At 48.1% G+C, this 17,431-nt stretch overlaps 2 protein-coding genes across 6 annotated transcripts; both read right to left on the reverse strand.

The window, feature by feature from the left end:
• Positions 1-572: 572 nt before the first annotated feature.
• Positions 573-8,682, reverse strand: LOC146512015 (transmembrane protein 100-like). 2 transcript variants are annotated; one of them, XM_085169907.1, is made up of 2 exons: positions 4,840-8,682; positions 573-2,803 (listed from the first exon to the last, which is right to left on the reverse strand). In XM_085169907.1, the coding sequence occupies exon 2, from the start codon at positions 2,758-2,760 to the stop codon at positions 2,284-2,286; it is 477 nt and encodes a 158-aa protein (XP_085026033.1). In that variant the 5' UTR covers positions 2,761-2,803; positions 4,840-8,682; the 3' UTR covers positions 573-2,283. The 2 variants fall into 2 exon arrangements, with proteins under 2 accessions (XP_085026033.1, XP_085026032.1); XM_085169906.1 differs by lacking the exon at positions 4,840-8,682 and adding an exon at positions 4,282-4,828.
• A 121-nt stretch (positions 8,683-8,803) lies between these two features.
• Positions 8,804-15,761, reverse strand: LOC146512016 (uncharacterized). 4 transcript variants are annotated; one of them, XM_085169901.1, is made up of 8 exons: positions 14,961-15,761; positions 13,272-13,367; positions 12,873-13,083; positions 12,690-12,777; positions 12,526-12,617; positions 12,276-12,440; positions 9,576-9,667; positions 8,804-9,466 (listed from the first exon to the last, which is right to left on the reverse strand). In XM_085169901.1, the coding sequence occupies exons 1-8, from the start codon at positions 15,010-15,012 to the stop codon at positions 9,360-9,362; spliced, it is 903 nt and encodes a 300-aa protein (XP_085026027.1). In that variant the 5' UTR covers positions 15,013-15,761; the 3' UTR covers positions 8,804-9,359. The 4 variants fall into 4 exon arrangements, with proteins under 4 accessions (XP_085026027.1, XP_085026028.1, XP_085026026.1 ...); XM_085169900.1 differs by having other exon boundaries at positions 8,807-9,466; positions 13,272-13,383; positions 14,965-15,761; XM_085169902.1 differs by lacking the exon at positions 12,276-12,440 and having other exon boundaries at positions 13,272-13,383; positions 14,965-15,761.
• Between the last annotated feature and the right edge of the window lie 1,670 nt (positions 15,762-17,431).

The raw sequence follows: 17,431 nt of genomic DNA on the forward strand, positions 1-17,431 counted from the left end.
AATAGCATGCATGAGTTTTACCAGCTGTGTGTGTCAGCTGATGTGTTTTCAGGACGGCAGGTTTTAGGCGCTGTAACGACCTCCGTGGTAAACTGTCGGCCATGTTTGTGAAAGTGACGCGTGATCATTGGAAGGTGCTGATGTGCTGCTGGGGGGTTAAACGTGTCCACGTCTTCTGAGATTGCTTCTATTTTCACCTCAGGCTCAGGAGGCGCTGCACCTCCTCCAAAGTGTCCTCAGGAATGAGACCGATGATCCGCACCCCCTCATCTCTCTTTCCAGTCCCTCCCCCCAGTCCACCCACATTCCCAGGATGCTGCACTCCAGCAGAGATAAAGTTAGCACTGCACAAGTGACAACGCGTTGTAACCGCTACCCGTCATCACCGCCACCACCGCCACCACCAGCTCCCGGTCCAGATGATGCAACCCCGACTCCCCCGCCCTTCCTCACTTTATTAACTGGCTATGTGTCTTTGGGATGCTAGGCAACATAAACATGGCTAAATTTAGCCCGCGGCGTGTCTCTGCTCTGCAAAGCTCAGTGAGTAAATGAAAGAGCAGCGTGTGGTTCTGACTTTAATAGAACAAATATTTTACACCAACAGAATAAATAGGAGCTAAACAGCTTTAATACAGAGGATACATCTGCATCATAGTGCACTAAACACAGAGTAGCATGCATGTCAGGAATCGGTCTATTTGTGACCTCAGCACGGCGCTCAGTTACGCCACCATGTTGGGTTCAGACTCCACGATAGAGCGATGTCGAAAAGCGCTGACGAACGTCATCAGAGGGAAGATTTGATGGTTTATGACACAATGATCCCACAGTATGGATGAAGTGGGACGAGCCAGGTGGAGCTCTTTCTCTGAGGATCTCGTCTCCTCCACCTCCAAGAAGGCGCCACTAATGTAAAACAATTAAGGCGGCGGTGAAGCCTGGAGGCGGAGTCTTCCAGGGAGTACATGCGTTTCATTATCATGAACGTGGGAACTGTTAGCACTTAATTTAGCGATAAAGGTCGAACTCGCTGTTACGACCATAACTCAAGAATTCCTGGACAATTACATCTGACATAAACTTCCTACGGGATAAATTGGCGAGGAGGTCGTTTTTCTTCACGCTGTTCGTAAGGAGAACATCATGGAGTCCGGTTTGAGTCTGGGAGAGTGATCTGCTCACGTCATTCATTAATCTCGTTAAGACTCCGCCCTGAGTCAGATAAGTCGACAGATACGTCGTCCTCGGCGGTCTGGGAGCTCCGCCGCGCACGCCACATGATTACATTTGTGTTGGTCCCTCGGTCCTCGTGTGCAGAGACCTTTATCAGGTTGTGAAACACAGCGAGCAGCGATGATTGTCGTGTTTATGTTCGTGACATGTTAATGACCCAATGTGACACAAAACCATCTAATCCGACGCTGTAGTCTGAACCCAACATGAGAGGGAAACACAGTCTCGCCCAGAAACATCAAACCGTGATGAAATCTCCACCCGGAGGAACGCTGCGTATCCGGGGAAACGTCGGAGGCCACAGATGAGACCGAGAGCTACAAACTCAGAAACGTCTACGTTAGAGTACCTTTACATGTCTTTTATAGCTTATTAGCAGCTTTAGTTAGATACTGTGCATCATAAATGAGAGAAGCCGTCAACTAAACACTCATATTATCCAAAATCTTATTTTTAACACTTAAAGGTCATTAAAACAGCTGCAGGTACTTTCAGAATAAAAGCATCAGCCGTAATCCTAACGTGTCCTGTGTGGAAACTACAAACCTGCTAAGTCTTTGAGAGAATTGATGTTTTGGCAATAATTAGATCAAATTTACCTGCTCCAACAATAAAGAAGAGGACCTGCTGTGATTTTGTTACCCAGACCTCTGAACACCCGCCGGGTCGCCTGTCTGGGCTCCTCTAATGGGCCCCCAGTGCAGGGTGGGTGTTTGGAGGGTCACATGTTTGAACTCCAGAAGCTCAACGACAGATGAATCTGAGAAATCGGGCAGATTTGAGGAGCTGGGACCTGAAAATATTCTGCTTGAAAAACTGGTTTATCAGCATATTTGTAAAATGAATGACGTGTTATTTATGTCTTAGTGTCGGCGCTAAAGCAAGCGTTTCCTCATCCTCCAGCTGATGAAGGCGTCGCCATCATTAATGTCCGAGACGCGTCCTTCGCGCTGCTCGCCGGTAACATCTGCGGCAGCTGCAGGAGGAAACGGCGAGTCTCTGCAGTTTGTAAAGCGTTAGTTTGTTATTCCCTTCAGAGGTCTGCGCTCAGACCACGCAGTACCCGTGGCTCGCCATGAGGGCGGTCTGGCTCTCCCGTCGCTTGTCCTTTTTCTTCTTCTGTCGGACCTTCCAGCAGGTGGCGCTGGCGCCCAGCAGCCCCAGCCCGACAGACAGCAGCACCAGTCCCAGCACCGTGATGGTGGACCCGTGGGAGTTGAAGGTGTAGGCCACCGCCGTCACCACAATGCCGGCGATGAGGACCACCACGCCGAACGGGATGGTGCAGCGGTAGCAGGACATCTCGGCGCCGCCCGTCGCCGCTGTGAGCTGGACTTCGTTGACATGCGGGACGTGCGTTGTCACGACGACTCTACGATCCTTCCTGGGCTTGTCCCGGCTCAGCTTCTCGGCGGAGATGGACGGCGGCACCTTCATGGCGCTCCGGGGGACCCTGCCGCCACCGCCTTTGCTGTGGAGGTCATCGGGCATTGTGATCTTGCTGGCGAGGAACAGGTGAGCCATCTTGATGCAGGTGTCAGGGATCAGCCAATCAGAGAACAGCTAGCTGTGAAGTCAGAAATAAGTTTTTGGTTACATCAAAGACATTAAAACATCATTTACGTCTTTGTGTAACAATATGTTACACAAAGTGTAACATATTGTTACACTTTGTCTTAAAACAGCTGCTACACATCAACGCCTCCTTCATGGTCACCTGACCTCAGCCTCTGACCATGTGTGCAGCACCGGAGGGCAGGTCGGGGTCACGCGGGTCGTTGGGTCAGAGCTCAAGTGGAAACGAGGCCAAACTAACGACTTTCACAGATTAAATGTCATCAGATCACAGATCATCTGTCCTCCGAGCGGAAGCGAGAGCGTCTGCTGTAAACGAAGCGTGAGGCAGAGGGAGGGCAGCCTGAGAGTGAAAGATCACAGGAAATGATGCGAGGCGTAACGAGGGCCGGGCCCCACTGTAACCTCATTATTTTCACTCCTAATCAACGACTTTTTCTGCTGCAGCTTCTGACACAAACCTGCAGCTCAGCTCGTTTTCATTACGCGTGAGAGTGAGAGATGCTCTGAGCAGAGTCAGAGCTGCCATAGAGAAGCAGACATCTCTACGGCCACGCCGAGCAGCTCACACCGAGCAGCTGCAGAAATATGTGGAAATACTGGATCATAGATAGAAGAACTGAATCATTTTGGATTGGAAAGGGCGTCAGAGCACAAAAAATCCTCTTCAAAATGTTCTGATACAGAACAACACGAGTGTGTGAGAGAAGTCCGTCCTCACGGCTCTCATAAGCACTTAAGTAGCCGCGAGAGCTGCTAGTGATGATTAACTGATCGTCGTGTGAGCATCTCTACAGACGTTTCGGCGGTTTGCTGGTCTGAATGGTTCAGGTGTGTTAACACAACCTTTCCAGGAGTCGTCACAGCAGATTCAGCCCTCTGCAGCCGTCCAATCAGAGTGCAGAGCTCAGAGCACGAACGAATGCCGCAAACCTCAAAGAGCTGAAGCTGTGACCGTCTGCCTCTCTCTCTGTGTGACCTCACAGCAGCCACGTTATTGGTCAGGTAGTGTCACTAAAAATGCAGCACAAACACATGCAGAGGTCAGTTTGTCTGGAGCAGCTCACAACAACGATCGCCTGGAGGTGCTGTCACCTCCCACCTGTCAGTCAGACCTTCACACAGGTGCGTTACAGCCGCCTCCCCCGTACAGGTGTGATGAAGGGGAAATGACTGAGTCTGTGGGGGCTGACTGCTGGAGCTGCAGCACACAGACGTCTGTGACTGTTCCTGTGTTTGAAAGCTGCTGCAGAAACAACATTATTGTTGATACAACAGCACAAATGAAATCTGCTTTCAGAAAAATAAAATCCCAGAAGAAGCAGACGGTCGTTCCTGCAGCCGGACTTCCACAGAGAGAGGCTTTAACGTTCCTCCCTGAAATCAGGACTTTCCCCACATTCCAGCAGCCTGCGTGACTAAACAGTCCCGGCTGTGATTTTGTGGAGACGGGAAGCTGGGAGCACTTACTGTGTCAGCGAGCAGCCGTCCATCCCTCAGAGCGCCGCTTTGAGTCTGAGCAGGTCGGGGTCTCCTCGCGTGGAGCCTCCTCGCTGCATCGTCCTCACTGCAGGAATAAACGGGGGGAACGTGGCTATCAATAGAAGAAGAGGTCCCCCACCGCCGCCACACCCACCCCTCCATACCACCTCCTACCCGAGGAGGAAGCAGAGGTTTAACTCTTTCCTTCCTTCAGCTGCTCTCCTGTCCGTCTGCAGCATTGACAGCACAGCCACTCCCACATCTGTCTTTAAAACACAGCCTAACATCTGCAATCTGCTGCTGGTTTTCTTTGCTCTAAAAAGGCGTCACCTTCTCACACCTGTGACCGACACACCTGTGCAGAGGCTGTTTGGACAGGTGTGTTTGTCCAGCCACAGATGAGCATGAAACAGCCCTGCCAGGATCGAGGGTGAAGACGTAGCTTCCAGGTCTGAAGAGGCCGATGGAAAGTGTGACTAATAACAACAATACTCAAGTGAAAAATAATGCACATGATTAAGAAACCTGATGGTTACCATTACTTACTGGGACTCCTCCAGATGACCTCCGCCCCAGAGTGAACGCTGCTCCACAGTGAGCGCGATGTGAACATCCAGGCTCGTGTTTCTGCTCTGGGCCCAGAGGACGCCTCCGTGCTGCAGCTGCAAACTCGTGTTCACATCTGGGACCAATCAGCTGAACTTTGTTTACCGTCTGAGCAGACTCGCGTCCACGCTCGTCCGAAACATGACCACAGGGCCTCAAACTCAGTCACGTATTCAACTTATTAACTAAAGGAATGCGACGTGCTTGCACGCCATATTTCTTCCGTATGTCACATAATCCTAAATGCTAATGTGGGTGAATCAGCAAAGCAAAGATAACGACCCACGCATCACGGGTGCAGCGAGCTGTGGATGCACGTTTCATTCAGTTTCAACACTGATTTTATTTCATATTCACCAACGTTACATTTTTAATACAGCAATAATTTATGTTTTCACAGTGCTTAACAAATGATTAGACCGCCTCCTGCAAGGTTCATGCCACAGCTGCACTAATGATACTTCTACTTGATTATTTATTAAAAATGATTCTTCTGACGTGTGGACCGTTTCATGTTCAGCTCATTCGCTGCAAGACGAAACCTAAATTATGTTAACGTGTTTTAAAGGAAACTGGAATCTTCCTTAAAGCATAAATAAAGTAGAATTCCCACATAAAGGTTGAGGCAGTGAGAAATCACGTTTGGTTATCAGTGTGCAGCTCTGAGCGTTGTTGGCACTGCTTTGTTGTTGTTTTTGTGCATTTTCAGACACACTGAGGGAGCGACACACCGCACCTGTGCAGGTTTATTTAGTTAGTTCGTCAGCGGGTTACGTGATTGGCTGTCAGCAGGTGGTTGTGGTTCTGACCTCATGGAAGTCTGCAGGTCAACATCTGGAACAGCAAGTTCATGAGATGCAGGTGCGGCCCACATTAGGAGAAATTTGAGATGCACTTCAGTCTTTCTGCTGACTGCAGGAGAAAGTTTGTCTCCAGGAGAGGAAGCGAGAGCAGCTTTTTCAGTGTTACTGCAGCAGGATGGATGTCTGAGTGTGGACACGTGTGGCCTGTTCTGCTTTCATGTGATGCTACAGTTCAGACAAAAAGCAGCTCCTTACTTTTATTTGCAGGAATGTCAGCTTCTCTGAGGCGGCAGCGACGTCTGTGACCTGCTGAGAGCAGCTGGGAACATCTGGCCTTATTTTCAGCCCTTGAAAGACTTTTGGCGTTTGCTGATGAGGGGTCACAGCAGGGCCAGCAGAGCCCCCGATGAGCCCTTTGAATCGGAGCAGGGGGGTCTTGAGACCAAGAGAGGACAACCCTGCCTGTCGGTCATTTCACATCATCTCAGGCTGCCACGTGTGCAGTTTGGGTTTGTGCTGATTCACGGGTAGAGACAGGAGTGCAGATGAGGCTTTAGCCTGTCTGTGAAACGTCACCATGACAGATTTTTAATCTGACACGGGCACTTTTCTACTTCTAGATCAGTTTTATGACCTGTGGACGAGGAGACGACTCTCAGCTTCAGCTCGTGTGGAAGTGATTTAAGTTCTTGTTTCCTGCTCAGATGAAGCAGTCGGGGCGAAATGAGGTGTCTAATGAAGCCTCGCAGGTTGATTGATTTTTCTTCCTGACCTCTGGGACACTCATCCAGGCACGGCGCCCGAGTGCTAAATCACTTCCTTCCCAGATCCGTTTCTGGGTCAGAGATGATGTGAGCTATTTGCTTTGGACCCGAGTCTCCGGAGACGTCCTCCCGTGCTTCCTCTGTACAACAGATGGTTGCAGGCCGTGCATGTAAAGTGGTGAGTTAGCAGCTATTGGACTCACCGCTCCGAGTTCGTGCTTTCCTTCCTGTGAATACAGGTGTGCTTTGTAATCCTACATGCTGATGTTGTTTGGCTCACAACAAAGTGGAAAAGTTGACTTTGCATTTCTGGACCTTCACAGCTCCCAGTTGCTAAAAAAACCCTTTGACTAAAAGTGTGCAGTCACAGCGGCGGCCCCGCGAGGCGGCCAAACTGCTGAAGTCTGGAAACAGGAGGAAGAAAAAACTTGTGGAGTCTGAATTTTCCAAAACATCTGGCCATCTGTCACAGCCTCAGATGCATCTCCGTGAAGGCGTTTTGCACATGCAGGTGTGCAGAAGTAAACCAGCAGCTAACGCTAACTGAATGGCCTCAAAGCACCGAGGAGCAGGAACTTAATGGCATCCACAGGTTTTCTGATAATTCACTGGAGAAAACTTCAAAAAGTACTCAGTTTAAATGCTCACTGTGTGGTGAGCTCCTTCTTACCTGCGTCCAGGCTGATGTCCTGCTCTCACCTGACAGTCACATAACCTCATAACCTTCTCCTGGGATCGAGCTCCAAGAAAGTTTCCAAACGTCTCCAAGAGCCAAGTTAGGCTAACGGGGCCTCAGAGTCGGCAAGAAGAAGGTCTGCTGCCCATCAGCAGGCTTCCAGAAGATGGCCAATCAGAACAAAGTGTGTTTGGAGGAGGGTAAAGAGACAGGAGCTAAAACAGCTTGTTTCCGTCAACAGGAGATGATGATATCTGCAGCTCATGGTCAGATGGCCTCCAGGCTCCTGTTTGGCCAGAGATCTGGAAGCTTCATCTAAATGAACTTTCCCTTCAGCGCTCATCAGGACAGTAAGATTAGGCTTCAAGCTTTCCTTTCTGCTAAAGCATATAGTTAGGGCTGGACCTTAGTGATGCTGCAATAGACGTAGGCTGCCGGGGATTCCCATGATGCACTGGGTGTTTATACCTCACTCACTATGTGTTAACAGACCTCTCTGCATTGAATCATATCTGTTATTAATCTCTGTCTCTCTTCCACAGCATGTCTTTATCCTGTCTTCCTTCTCTCTCCCCAACCAATCACAGCAGATGGCCCCGCCCCTCCCTGAGCCTGGTTCTGCTGGAGGTTTCTTCCTGTTAAAAAGGAGTTTTTCCTTCCCACTGTCGCCAAAGTGCTGCTCATAGGGGGTCATATGATTGTTGGGTTTTTCTCTGTATGTATTATTGTAGGGTCGACCTTACAATATAAAGGTCCTTGAGGCGACTGTGGTTGTGATTTGGCGCTGTGTAAATAAATTTAACAGTCAGACTTTACAGCTGCAGAACTCAGAAAAACATGAAACGCCGTCACTGAAGGTCTTTTTATGTCCTCCATCGACCCCGACCTCCTGCTGCTGCTGCCGGCTCAGTTCAGAAACGTGGATTCATTAGACATTTGTTTTTCAGACATTTGGATTTTGGGGAGAAAACAGACAGTTTGTTCTGTTCAGACCAGCTTTATTACTGTTTGTTTTCTTATTTTTATTTTCATTCACTTCAAATGTTTTTAAACATTCACTTTAGTTTCAGTCTCCCGATTTCTAGTTTGAGTTTGTGGTAAATGTCAGAGGCAATATAATATATAAACAAAACTTTTAAAAAGCAGCGACTCTATGAATGAGCTCATCAGGCAGTTTGTGATAATAAATTAGAAACTGAGCATATTTCCTCTGTGATTGTATTTTGTTTTCCATGTTAACAGAATTGTTACATAATAACTTGTGTTTGGACACAGAAAAAAAAAACTTTTCAAACTTTCAGCTCATTTCCACCAGAGAAGCAAACACGGAGCATCGATGTCGAAGAAGAAAGAGAGAGTGGGGAGTTCAGGAAGTGTGAGTGTCAGGACGATTGTTGTTTGGTATTATTAGGATCAGAGGAAGTCGAGGATGTTATTAGAGAGGGAAAGACATGAGCCAAATGGAGCAAGAGTGACAGGATGCGAACAGCTCGAGGCGAGGAGGTCGCGAGCACACGATGAGCAGTCGCTGTTCAAAAACCTGAAAAAGACATTTCAAACTGTGAAACTCAAAAAAAGATGAAACTGACTGAGAGCCTCAGTGAGGGGAGGAAAAGCAGAGAAAGTGTTCCCATAATTCACTGCTTTCATGCAGACTGGGCGTGTCAGCGGCCGGATGACCTCACCTCCTGATACAGCCCTGGAGACACGATGGGAAGGGCCTCCATCCCCGCGGTCAGCGGGTCACAGAGAACACACCGAACGACGCGTTTTCATGACTCATCGTGAATCTGACCTCCTGCCACCTCAGGAAAGGTGAGGCTCACAGCCACGCCCACCAAAGTAAAACGTCAGGTAACGAGGCCGATCCCAGTAGACTTCCCAGCATGCACTATGATGGAAGCTCAAACCGTCCGGTCTGAGCTCCACGCGACTGAATGTCGAGTTAATGAAGGGCAGGTTGTAAATAACGTCACCTGTTTCAGAGGATATCAGGATGCAGTGACGTGTTAGTCACTCAGCAGGTCACGTCCAGCCACAGGCTCGTTCTCAGGTGACCCTGACCTTACCTGTGTGATGCAAACGCACACGAGGTACAGAGCTGCACGTCTCCCTGAGAGCGGCCTGCAGCCGTGCTGACATCTAGTGGTACAATCAGGAACTACAGTGGAGTGCAGTGACGCTCACGCGTCAGTTTATTCACGTCTGCCTCTAACATCAGTTTGTCTTTGAAGCGCCGCTGCATGTTCGCTCCCACCTGTACTCTCTCAGCACTCTGCAGACGGTGTGAAAGATTTCATCGACCTCAGCCCTGGTTTTAGCTCCTGCAGTGTGACACAGGATATTTCATGGACATACACTCATGATGACGTCAGTTTTTCAGTCAGTTTTTTCAGCATTTTTAATTGAACTGTGACGTGTGGACAAGCTCACCGCACACGTTTATGCACCGGGCTGAGAGGAAGGACACTCTGATGCCGGTGATCTGGTCGAGGATGAGGCGGTTATGCAGCTCTGGCTCATAACTGTAGAAAGAAGAACACAGACCTCACAGTTTCCACCACGTAGAAACTAAAACCTTCAACAATCATTTCAGGACTCTCCACAGTTTAGCGATCTCCTACGTATCTCCTACGGCTGCTGCAGACACACTGAAAAACAGACGTGCAGCTCTGTACCTCGTGTGCGTTTGCATCACACAGGTAAGGTCAGGGTCACCTGAGAACGAGCCTGTGGCTGGACGTGACCTGCTGAGTGACTAACACGTCACTGCATCCTGATATCCTCTGAAACAGGTGACGTTATTTACAACCTGCCCTTCATTAACTCGACATTCAGTCGCGTGGAGCTCAGACCGGACGGTTTGAGCTTCCATCATAGTGCATGCTGGGAAGTCTACTGGGATCGGCCTCGTTACCTGACGTTTTACTTTGGTGGGCGTGGCTGTGAGCCTCACCTTTCCTGAGGTGGCAGGAGGTCAGATTCACGATGAGTCATGAAAACGCGTCGTTCGGTGTGTTCTCTGTGACCCGCTGACCGCGGGGATGGAGGCCCTTCCCGTCGTGTCTCCAGGGCTGTATCAGGAGGTGAGGTCATCCGGCCGCTGACACGCCCAGTCTGCATGAAAGCAGTGAATTATGGGAACACTTTCTCTGTGCTTTTCCTCCCCTCACTGAGGCTCTCAGTCAGTTTCATCTTTTTTTGAGTTTCACAGTTTGAAATGTCTTTTTCAGGTTTTTGGACAGCGACTGCTCATCGTGTGCTCGCGACCTCCTCGCCTCGAGCTGTTCGCATCCTGTCACTCTTGCTCCATTTAGCTCATGTCTTTCCCTCTCTAATAACATCCTCGACTTCCTCTGATCCTAATAATACCAAACAACAATCGTCCTGACACTCACACTTCCTGAACTCCCCACTCTCTCTTTCTTCTTCGACATCGATGCTCCGTGTTTGCTTCTCTGGTGGAAACGAGCTGAAAGTTTGAAACGTTTTTTTTTCTGTGTCCAAACACAAGTTATTATGTAACAATTCTGTTAACATGGAAAACAAAATACTGAAACACTGAAATATTGGAGAAAAACAGGGCTCAGTGGGAGCTGCCAGTTTACAACCGATTACTGTCCAGTCTGAACTGGGATGATTCTGGGAACTTTCCCACTACGGTGTCTGCAGAAAATGGCATTAACTCAAATTTACTGACCATGCTGTCAGTGTTGGGAAGGTTACTTTCAAAATGTATTCCACTACAGATTACAGATTACAGATTACATGCCCCAAAATGTATTCTGTAACGTTACTCAATGAGAGTAACTATTCTGAATACTTTGGATTACTTAATATATTATCATGCTGTTTACAACTACATGAATGTACTATTGCTGTGATTTATTACTGAAGGTTACTCTCCACACCAACACCAGCTTCATGTTTAAATCTTAATATAAATGAGTAACAGCAGGTGGACATTAGGTAAGGCTGCAGTTTCTGCAGTGATCTCATATAGAAAACTATTCTTCGCGTATATAAAACAGGTCCGCGGCTCCGAACCGTAGTAAAGGGACCTCTGGCTAATACGGTGGGTTCTGTGTCGGCTCGTAGCTGAAAACTAGCTTTACTTTGTTGTCTGGGTCAACTTTGCTAGCAGAGACAGAGAGAGGCGTTGAAAGGCTGCTCCAACAGAACTTATTGTTTCAGAGGAAAACACGAACACGGTGTACAGTCGAGTCTTAACAGCTTACTCACAGCTGGGCCACACTGCCCATGAGGCTGCTTTATGCCTGTAACACTCTGCCTGTTGCCTTCATATTGACCTCCCAGGACCTGCGTCCACATGTGTGGACATCACAGTTTTCTCTACGAGGGCCTGATGTCCACTTACGAGGACATCATGCTGTCACTGTTCCATCAAAATCTGAAACAAATGTCCTCATATGTGGATCTCAGTTTTCTCAAAAACAAAAATCAGGTAAAAGAAAATCTGGTGATTCTTTGTTTTTACCTTCTTTAGGTCCAATCAGCCCGAATAGCAAAGAAAATTTACAAATGCATGAAAGAGTTCAGGTCTCAGGTTAAAGCATTTTTGGAACAATAATTTAAAAAAATATTTCTTCACGTCATCATGCGGCTGCAAGTAGGGGAGACGTGGGGCGTGAGGTTGAGACTCGGGCATTAGAGCCTCTTAATGCGCGTTTTGTTTGGTTTCCACCGGCGTGGGATTACCACCAGAGAAAAAGACCGCCGTGAAATCCATTTATTTCAACAAAGTAACTGAATACCAGCTTTTTAAACAGTAACTGTAACAGAATACAGTTACTCATATTCTGTATTTTAAATGCGTAACGCTGGTACTCCGTTACTCCCCAGCACTGCATGCTGTCTACATCTGTTCTTCACAAGTGCTTCAACGTATCCGTGACTGCACATTTCACATCATGAACCACTTTAAAGCATCGTCACGGGACCGAAGAAAAAGGGATTCATATTCAACAAAAGACCTTTTGAAAGCAAGTGCCATCAGTCTCAGACCATCTAGCACAGAGTAGCGTTGGCTGACACGTGATGTGCTCAAAGTGGGGCTTCAAACCTGCGTCCCTGTTTGGGCCTCGCCTCTACTCAGAGTCCTTATCTCCTGACCTGCACTGCCCTTTGTGGACCTTCTGCAGTTCTGCTAAATCCACTGGAAAGGTCTGGCAGAAGGCTACAATGTTCTGGATCTTAAAGTTGAGGAAGCGCACGGGAAAGCCAAACTTCTGCAGTTTGCGGACAAACTTCCTGGCCGCCAGGCGCGACTCCTCCACACTTATTAAAAGAAAGAGGAAGCAAGGAGATGATTGAAACCCAGCGTGCTGCACCACAGTCTGAGGAGATGTGAATCCGGACAAACCTCTTGGTTCCCAGGCAGATGATTTTCCCACTTCGGAAGATGGTCGCTGTTGCTTTTGGCTCCCGGATCCTAGCGATGATCCCTGTGAAATACTGAAAAACAGTGAGAATGAAAACCAGTGCCGGGCTTATGTCTCCACGTAGATCACGTTCAGGTCTCTGCACCTTCGGTTTGTACTGCACGTTCCACATCCTGCGAGCAATGAACTTCAGGTCCAAACAGCAGCCCAGGTCCACTGTGGAGATGACGTTACTGCACGCAAATAAAAACACGAGTCACAGCTGCAAGCCGCAGAGCCGTCATTGGACGGTGCGCTCGTACACAGAAGCAGATCTCTGCGGTGATACCATATCACTGGGACGAGATTCGACCACTTCTCCTGCAGTGTCTCGGGGTCCTCCGGGGTCCCGGGTTCAACAGGAAGGGCCTTCAGTGCAGACGAGGAGGACGCACACGTGGGCTTAGCTTCTGCTGAGGACTTCTGGGAGCTGCTGCCTCGTGCCTGCGTGCCGGCGATCCTGCTCTCTGCAGTCAGATCCTCCTTCTTACAGATTCTGTCTGAGGCACGAACAAGAGCAGCAGAGCTGAAAGTACCACAAACTGCAGTTCCTCTGACGCCCACTCGAGGCTCCAAAACCAACTGTCACTAAGTGCTAATCAGCAGTTATGGATTAACAGGATATGGATGCAGCTCGCTCAGCGCTCCACCCAGTCATGATCGCACCGTGTGCAGAGTGTTGTCGTACCTGCATCGTCACAGGTGACCGTGTTCAGTGTCAGGAGCTCATCAGGCAACAACTTGAAGAACAGCTCCTCCTCGCCGACCTCCTCGCTGACCTCCTCTGTCCTCCTGGGGTCCTGCAGCAAGAAGAGAACCTGCCTATGTGCTAACGTGGTGCTACATGTTTCTGCTCTGTGTGGTGTCCAACCTTCACATCCTGAAATCAACTCAAAAACGGTCTGAATTCCTCTCCAGCGAAACGACTGGTTCAGCGTGGTGTCACGTTCAACACCCAACTGTTAGTAGTTAGCAGGTTAGCTGGCTCCAGGATATAGGGCCTTTCTCAATATGCGTACTTGTGCGTACTTGCGTTCTCATGTACTCGTGATACGTCATCAGTTGGAGACCAAGTACTGTTCCAAGTCGAAGTACGCATCAAGCCGAGAACGCGAGAAAGTCCCGGATGTGTTCTCGCTCCGCCCGTTTTATCGAGCATGCATCGGTGGTGACTTGTGTGGACTTGGTACAGCTAAATATCCCAGAATGCATTTCGTCCAAAACTCAAACGCGGCAATGGCGGACGAGCGGGGCTAAAAACGTTTAAATATTACTCTTTCTGGGTCACAAAATAAACTTTTAAGTTCTTTTCAAGCGAGAATGTAGCTGTGTAACCTTCAAATATCTGCTCAATTTATCAGGATATCATATATTTCCAAACGAGCGCCGACGTTTTCGGAGACGTCTGTGACCCGCCAGCTCCATAGCAGACAGCGAGGTCGAGGATTATTACAGCCGGCGGGAACAGCGGACTCCCGGCACATCGTTTTCAACCCCCCCGCGGTCTTTTCACTACTCAGGTTAAACAAACCCCAGCAGCTGTCTATTGTATTGAGTGTCCACTAAAATAAAAACAAAAGCGTTCTAACATCTCACCTGCTTGTTTTTATTAAGGTATGTACACGTATGTACACGTACACTATTTTTATTAATATTTCACTACTGAGGTTAAACATGATATATAAGTCACTTCGATCACTTCTAAATGTTAATGTTTGGCTTATTTCAGTGTTTTATTTGTTCCTGAGTAAACCGGTTTGGCTGTGATTAAAGTTAAGCTTCATAACATATTACTCACAGTTAAATTAAGAGGGGACGGCAGTAAAAACTCTGGACCTGTGACATCATCAAGTACGCTGGTGTTCCAATTGTACAAATCGCGAGTCCATGCTCGCGTTCTCGGTGAGTCCGTACTCGCGTACTTGAGAATTGAGAAAGGGATATAGTCTGTGACGACTGGATGAGAGCCTCCACACTAAATATGCAGATTGCTGAGATTTCATGATTTATTACTTTTCACATATTTGTCACACAAGTTTCAAATTTTAGTGACAAAGATAACCTTGGTAAATGCAAAACGATTTTAAATGATGATTAATAAATTAACTCTCATTAACCACGTTTGTAAAGCTGAGTTCAGTCTCGCTGCTGCTCCCAGACCTGATCCCCGAGCTGCTGAATCCACACACTTAACCACAAGCTGTCTAAAACACAGCACATCATCATCAAAGACACACGTTGGCGTGACCTTAACAGGCTCGTGTCTGGATTCAATCACTTCAGTGAAGACGAGCGGACCAGAGTTTCTCCACTTTTGATTTTCAGCTCTGAAATGCAGCAGTTTGATTTTTAAACCAGCAGCTGAAAAAATGAAAACTCACGTTAGCGATGAACTTATCGAAGTATCGCTCCAACGCAGACTCGTCCATGATGCAGGAGGACGCCTCAGTGATCAAACCCAGTAATAACAGCGAGCTGTCAGAGGTTTTGTGTGAAGTTGTTGTTTACATCCAAAAAGATTCAGACAGGAGTCTGTTGCTAGGAGACGAAGATGCTCAAACAGTGAATGATTTTATGTTCTTTCAAAAAATAATTCAAATGAGAATCAAGAGAAAGTGATGAAAACAAATGCTTCACTGCTTTGAGCCACGCCCCCTGCAGGTGGGCAGGGTTGGAGTAAATTCTTAAAGCATGCGTTCAGGGTGGAGCCTGCTGAAAGCATCCCATCGGAAATGCAAAGCCTGCTTATTTCAGCTCTCTCCTAGAGTGGCTTTGCACCAACCCCAGTTTGTAATAATCCCCCTCTCTTATTCTGGGCCTCGGCGTCACCACCACTGTTCACCCACTGCCTAAAGAGGGACGCTGCGTTAGCTCCTCCCCCTGAGCCAACACACTCAGAGCAGGTTTGTTCCTGGGTTTTTTTACAAAAGCTGCTGCATGCTTCAGGCGGGGTTTCCCATCAGCGAGGCCAGATATGGACATCCCCTCTCTATGACATCACACAGACCCACGAGGGGAACAAACTGTGATAAACTGAGTGTTGAGCAGCCTGAGCGTTGGGCTCAGCGTGAGCAAACTCAGACAGGAAGAGGGGGGCGAGTACTCGAGTATCTCGACCTGCAGAGGCTGTTTGTTTAAATTGGGGATGATTACAGCAAACATGCAGCCTCCTTCCTGCCCACTCCACCTTTCCTTCATTCCTTCTCTTTGTCAGATATTTCTTCACTTTTTGTTCCTCCCTCACATTCAGTCTGTGCTGTTTTCCTCTTTCCTTTCTTTTGTGGGGTTTAATGCCTTCATACTCCACGTTCTTATCCCTTTTCTACTTATCATTGACTTTCTTCATTTCCTCGTGATCTTCCTTATTTCCTTCTTTAACTGAGTTTGGATTTCCCCCACACTTCCCCCCTGCTTGTCCTTTCTCATCTCTTTCCTCCTTTAATCCCTTTTCCTCCTTTCTTCAATCCTTCCTCTTTCCCTTTTACTTGCATCCCATCATTTGTGGCTTAACTGCTCCCTTTCCTTCTCTTCCTTCTTTTTGACTCCTTTCTGTCCTTGCCCATACATTTTGTCTCACTTCTTTGTTTCCTTCACTTCATGCCCCCCCTCCTCACGTCTGTTATTCCATTTCATTCTTTCTTTTTGTCCTTCCTTCCTTTCCTTTCCATTCGTTTCTGCCTTCCTTGAACTCATCCCACTTCCCCATCTTTCCTTCTCCTTCCCTGCTTGTTCCTTTCAGTTAATGTTGTCTTTTCTTTCTGGTACTTTTCCCTGCATTCCTCTTTTATTTTCTTTTGTCGTTCCATCCATCCTTGTTTCTTCTCCCTCCTTCCTTTAATCTCCCTTCTTTGCTCTTTGTGATTTCTTTTGATAACTTCTCCCATGTTTTGTTTTGCTTTCCCCTTCATCTTCTTCCTTTAATTTACTCCCCGCTGTGGTCTCAGTTCCTCCGTCCTTCATCCTTCGGTCCTCCTTTATCCCCTCCTCCTCCTCTCTGTCCCTCCTCCAGCTGAAGTAAACAGATGAACCGGGAGATACTGAATCTCTCCCTGGGCCCCTCTTCCTCACTCCTCCCAGTTAATTGGGCTCTGGCTGTCTGAGTGGCAGTCGCAGCAGTATTGAGGCCCGGCCGTGCTCCAGATGTGCGCAGAGTTGACCGCAGTGAAATGTGAGCCGCTCCGGCCTGGCTGCCTGTATTTTGGGATGTTTTACACGGGGCAGGACAAAGACACGTTTCCAGGCGGGATCCCGGCCTGAGCAGATGTTCCTGTGCTGGGAGCAGAAGAGGAAGAAGGAGAGGAAGAGGAGGACGGAGGACCCGCGCGCAGCAGAGCGAGGACAGAGACGGTAGAGTTTGCGCGAACATCGGCCTGTTTGGGCAGCGTTTGCTGACAGGAAGTCGGCGTTAATCACTCCCGCCGGTGCTTCCTGCTCGCGCCGCTGATCAGCCACGTGTGGAGTTACCGGGAAACTTCGCATAACTCCTCAAATCCAAGTAATTACTAAAGAAGGCAGCGAGGGGTCGCAGCAATGGTTAGCCCTCAGGTTTCCTTGGCAACGTTAACAGCAACCAAGATTAGCAAAGCAGGACTACAAGCTGACAAGTTGTAGTCCTGTAAGGCGCTAACAGCCAGCTAGGCTGACACCACCGAGAGTAAACTTGACTGAAAGTCTCCAGATTAGTTGAAAATTCACCGGAAACGTTTCTTCTTTCTAATCAGACTTTAAATCACGACTTTAAACTAGATTTTAAACTTTAAAACTAGACTTTAAACTAGACTTTAAATGAGCCTGTTTAGAAATTAGACTTTAAACGAGCCTGTTTAGAAATTAGACTTTAAATGAGCC

This window comes from Neolamprologus multifasciatus, chromosome 8, assembly GCF_963576455.1.
Source record: "Neolamprologus multifasciatus chromosome 8, fNeoMul1.2, whole genome shotgun sequence".
Taxonomy (NCBI): Eukaryota; Metazoa; Chordata; class Actinopteri; order Cichliformes; family Cichlidae; genus Neolamprologus; species Neolamprologus multifasciatus.